A 4,794-nucleotide genomic window follows, 5' to 3' on the forward strand; every position below is an offset into this window, starting at 1 on the left:
ATTTCTGATAAGGAAGATTGTCGATCTCAATACGGTTATACTATCTTCCATGGTAATAATCTTATTAGTTGGACCTCCAAAAAACAAAGAGTAGTTTCCCATTCCAGTACTGAAGTGGAATACCGGTCTCTCTGGCATACACAACAGCTGAACTCTTATGGTTGAAACAACTCATTATTGATCTCCATGCTTCGGTTACTCAGCCTCCACTGTTACTTTGTGACAATGTCGGAGCAATCTTCATGGGCAAGAACCCGGTAATAAGCACCCAGTCCAAGCACATAGCATTGGATTTTCATTTTATTCGTGAACAGATAGAATCTGGAGCTCTAAAAACATGTCATGTTTCTTCTGTGGACCAGTTGGCTGATGTATTTACTAAACCACTTCCAAAGGATCGACTCTCTCTTCTTCGTTCCAAGCTTCAAGTTCGACCCGTCCTTTTGTGGGGGGGCTAACAACGTGTAAAATACTTCCGTTATTGTAGGAGTTCTATTGATTTAGTCTATTCTACTTTCCTAGTCTTCTGTATGTAGTTGAGTTGCGCCGTATATTTCTCATTCATCTTTTTATTTATACCAATGTATTCTATTGTATCAAATACAGTGAAATTGAATCTTTTTTAGCCTTTACAGGCTGCAAATGTTGCTGTTGCTGTAGTTGTGGCTCTGGAGGAGGTGGCTGGGACCAGGATTGGGGAGGTAGCAGTTGTGATTGGGGTTGGGATTGGACCGAGGCTAAGGATTTCAAGGTTCGTCGTTTTTTTCCTTATCATGCATCATTATAGTTAGTGGTAATTGATAGAATTAAAAAAAATAATATAATTGATATATTTCTTGAGCAACGTTAATAGTACCTTTATCACCATAAGTTCAAGTCATGACTTTTGACAACCAAATTGGATATTTTTCAAAATCAAAATTAGATCCTGATTACAAGCTTAGTGTACCAAATAACTAATTAGCATCTCTACTTACAGTCAAATTATCTAATACGACAAGTGACATCATTTGCTTCTCGCGGTGCTCCCCGCTTAACCTTTTCTTCATCTAGCCCCTTGCAATTATAGAAAATAATTTCTCGAATAGATGACATGTTGGTTAACCACATGGGCAGTTCTTGTAATCCGAAACTATTTATGCGTAACAAAGTCAGTGATGTGAGGTGTTGTATTTCTTCTGGAATTGACTCCCAATGATCCCAACCTCCCAAATACAAAGAGTGAAGGTGATTTCTTAACTTCTCGATGCCTTGGAGACTTGGAAAAGAATCGAGCTCCTCCGAGAACACACCAAGTTCGAACTCATTTAAGAACGCATAACAATTAAACAGTTTGTGAGGCAAGGAAGTCAGTTTGAGGCAATGCGTAATGTACAAAGTCTTCAAAGAATGACACTGTTGGGGCAAGTTGGTTATTTCTAAAAGACTAGGACACATGGATATTTGTAAAGATACGAGAGATGTGAGGCCTTGTATACTCTTAATGGACGCCGGTCCTTCGCAGCCTCTAATCTGTAAGGAAAAAAGAGGATGGGGATGGCATTCATCAAAGTGAATAATTTTTGGACACTCACGAATGTACAAGCTCCCAAGGACAGGAGATATCATTTTTGAGCTATTGGGTGCTCCATCTATCCACTTTTCTAATTTTCTCATGCGATATAGTAGGAGTGATGTCAACGTTGGAGACAAAGGCTTTGTTATTCCACTACCATCAGAAGTCCTTAAGCATGTCAAGTTGTCCATATTCTGCAACCACATATGCCGAAGATGTGGTAGGTGCTCAAGCGTTGGAAGAGAGAGGCAGCTTCTACAGTTAGATAATGTGATATCTATCAGCTTATCAAGGGGCATCCATTTCCCTTCGATGTGGATCACCATCTTCATTACCCAATCTGGAAAATTATCACCAGAAAAATTCTTAATTGTCAATGTTTTTACATCTCTAGGGGGTTGCAAGCCTTCCAATACATCCATGTCAATTCGGTTGGCGCCTTGATCGTCTTCACTCCATTTGAAATGAATATTGTGTAAATTTTTCTTGCTAGATAAATCTGCCTTGCTAGCTTCCTCCTTGCTACCGACGTTCTCTAGATGTGAAATAAAGAGGCTTCCACTGAGGTTATTCAAATGGCGTAGCTCTTGAATACTACGTCCCTTCCTTTTAAGCACTCTGAAGGAAGGCATTAATGTTCGAAGAGAAGTCAATTGTCCCACAATACTAGCGGGAATGTTTTCGTCACACTTCAGATATCGCAGGCTTATCAAATTTCTCATGGTTTCTGGAAACTGCTCAATGCGATTAGGCAACTTCAGAGTTTGCAAGTGGTACAATTTACCAATAGATTTAGGAAGAACACGTATGTCTGCAGATGATAAATTAAGATACATGAGATGCACCAACCCTCCAATTGAATCGTCTAACTTCTCAATACTATCTCCCTTGAGTTTTAGAATCCGTATGCACTTTAATCGTTGAAATGAAAGTTTCTTCTCGACTTCAACTTTGATAAACAATGTATGCAAAGTTCTAGCCACTGTATTCCTTTCAATGAACATAGAAACCTTGGCTGATAATTCATCATCCTCGTTCTCTTCTTGGTAAAATGAGAGATGTTTAACCTGAGGGATACATGCAATGTCATCATTTGTCGCATCCACAAGACGTAGGATTTCATGTTTTGAAAGTGATAATGACAGATCATGCATGCTACAATGATCGGCGTGTCCATACTCATCCCTTTCAACATCTTGGAACAATGAATTGCTGACCAGAATTTGAAAAATATCATTCCCCACATCCTCCATCTCCTTGTTTCTTTCGTCATCTGCTTGAATCAACCCTAAAGCCATCCAAAGACAGACCAGTTCTTCCCTTTCGATAACTTTATCTTTCTTAAAGATGGAACAATATGCAAAGCATTGCTTGACGATAGAATTGGGGAGATTATCAAAGCTCAGTTCCAAACTCTTCTGAACTCTATCCCTTTCTTCTTCCAGATCCCAAACCATGCTATTTTTTATGGACAACCACTTTTCTTTATTATAATTGTAATTTGCCAACATGCCACTTGTTACATTTAATAGCAATGGTAAACCACCACATTTTTTTACAATCTCACGGCCTATCTCCTCCAATTCAGGAGAGGGTGATGTGCCTGCCACAAACGCTCTTTCCCTAAAGATGTCCCAACAATAATCATCCAAAAGACCTTTTAAAATACATGAATCAGCGTTCATTCCGATAGTTCCGATTTCAAGTTTGCGTGTAGTGACAAGAATGCCACTTCCATTTTGCGAGTTTACATTTAGCATACAACTCTCAAATGCTTCCCAATATGCTCTCTCTTCAACCCAAACGTCATCAAGAAAAAGCAAATATCTTTTTGATCCCAACTTCTCTTCAAGACTTTTAATTAAATTGACGTTAGAGTCCGACTCAGGTTTCTTTCCGGCAAGAGATTCATAGATCTTTGCGAGAAGTGTGTTGATGTCAACCTTAACCGACACACACAACCAAGCTTTAACATCAAAATATTGCTCTATGGTTTTACTGTTGTAGACCGACTTAGCCAAAGTGGTCTTCCCAATCCCGTCCATTCCCACTATGGGAACAATTGTAAGTTTTTCTTCCTTTCTTGATTGGGTTAAAAGCTCTATGATACGTACCTCATCATCATCCCTCCCAACAATTTTGAATTTTTCGGGATATGGAACAGACTCCCGATAGAGACGTTCTGTAAAAGGGGTGGCACCAGGGTTTTCATTTTGTAGTCCTAATCCGTTTGCCTGTATATTGATATCAAGCAACTTTTTATTGATGTTTTTTGATTTTATGACCCATTTCCCAGCGAAACGAAAGCTTTTTTAAACATGGAAGAGCTAGATGGCACCTTTTTTGCCACCCGATCTCGTTTCTTTATCTCCCGCCTCAGCATTTCGTAATGAACCTCATCCAACACATGTACATCATCAGCTTCACCTACTACAACTTTTAGCTGTTTCAGCCACACCATCACAGTTTGTGTTCCCTTTTGACTTTCCGCGTCACTCAACTTGGCACAGATCAGCTCCAATGTTCTGTGGAGGCTGATCAGCTGTTCTTCGTAGCCCCAAGAAATGGCAAGTTCGCCAGCAGCAATAGACAACACTTTTTTCAATATCCCTCCAGCGACAATAGTGACTAAGGCTTCAGTCATTTTCACTGTTGAGAAAAGTAGATAATTAGTTAGAAGGTGGAAAGAGATATACATGATAAATGGAAAGAACCCACCAGCAGGGAAAGTGGAATTGTAACCAAAAAGGGTATGTATCGTAATAAACATATTATACTCAAACGGAGGATATGAATCAGGTAATTAATTATCTATGAAAATAGGCTTTTTTTATTCTTTTTATTATATTTGTATTTAATTGTTTTCCTTCCATTTATTTAATATATATACTTATATACAACATTTTGATGCTAATCTGAATAAACAATTGTAACCCACGTATGCTTCTCTACATTATCAAACTAAATGTCAATGCAGTGTGATCATGCCACCGCCTCATACGAAAGCAACACACATACGCACATCTTGAATCAATCTAATATATTATTATCAATAGCAAGGTTGGGTAAAATGTTGAAACGAATTGTGTAGACACGTGTAACTTTTCAATAGCAAGGTTAGCTGAGTTTTGTACCAAGGGATTATACTTTTGAAAAGTATTTACCAATTAAGAGTACTTTGAAATTTAATTACAAAAATCTTATAGTTTTATATTAAATGACTTTTTATCTCCTACTAT

The 4,794-nt window shown here is 38.3% G+C and overlaps 1 protein-coding gene across 1 annotated transcript; it reads right to left on the minus strand.

Moving 5' to 3' along the window:
- Nucleotides 1-934: 934 nt before the first annotated feature.
- On the minus strand, nt 935-4,199 carry LOC145089326 (putative disease resistance protein RGA3). The gene is made up of 2 exons (XM_079027775.1): nt 3,894-4,199; nt 935-3,789 (listed from the first exon to the last, which is right to left on the minus strand). Exons 1-2 carry the CDS (start codon nt 4,197-4,199, stop codon nt 985-987), a joined length of 3,111 nt encoding a protein of 1,036 aa, XP_078883901.1. The 3' UTR covers nt 935-984.
- Between the last annotated feature and the right edge of the window lie 595 nt (nt 4,200-4,794).

This window comes from Lactuca serriola, chromosome 2, assembly GCF_051521515.1.
Source record: "Lactuca serriola cultivar US96UC23 chromosome 2, Lser_US96UC23_V15, whole genome shotgun sequence".
In the NCBI taxonomy this organism is placed as follows: domain Eukaryota; kingdom Viridiplantae; phylum Streptophyta; class Magnoliopsida; order Asterales; family Asteraceae; genus Lactuca; species Lactuca serriola.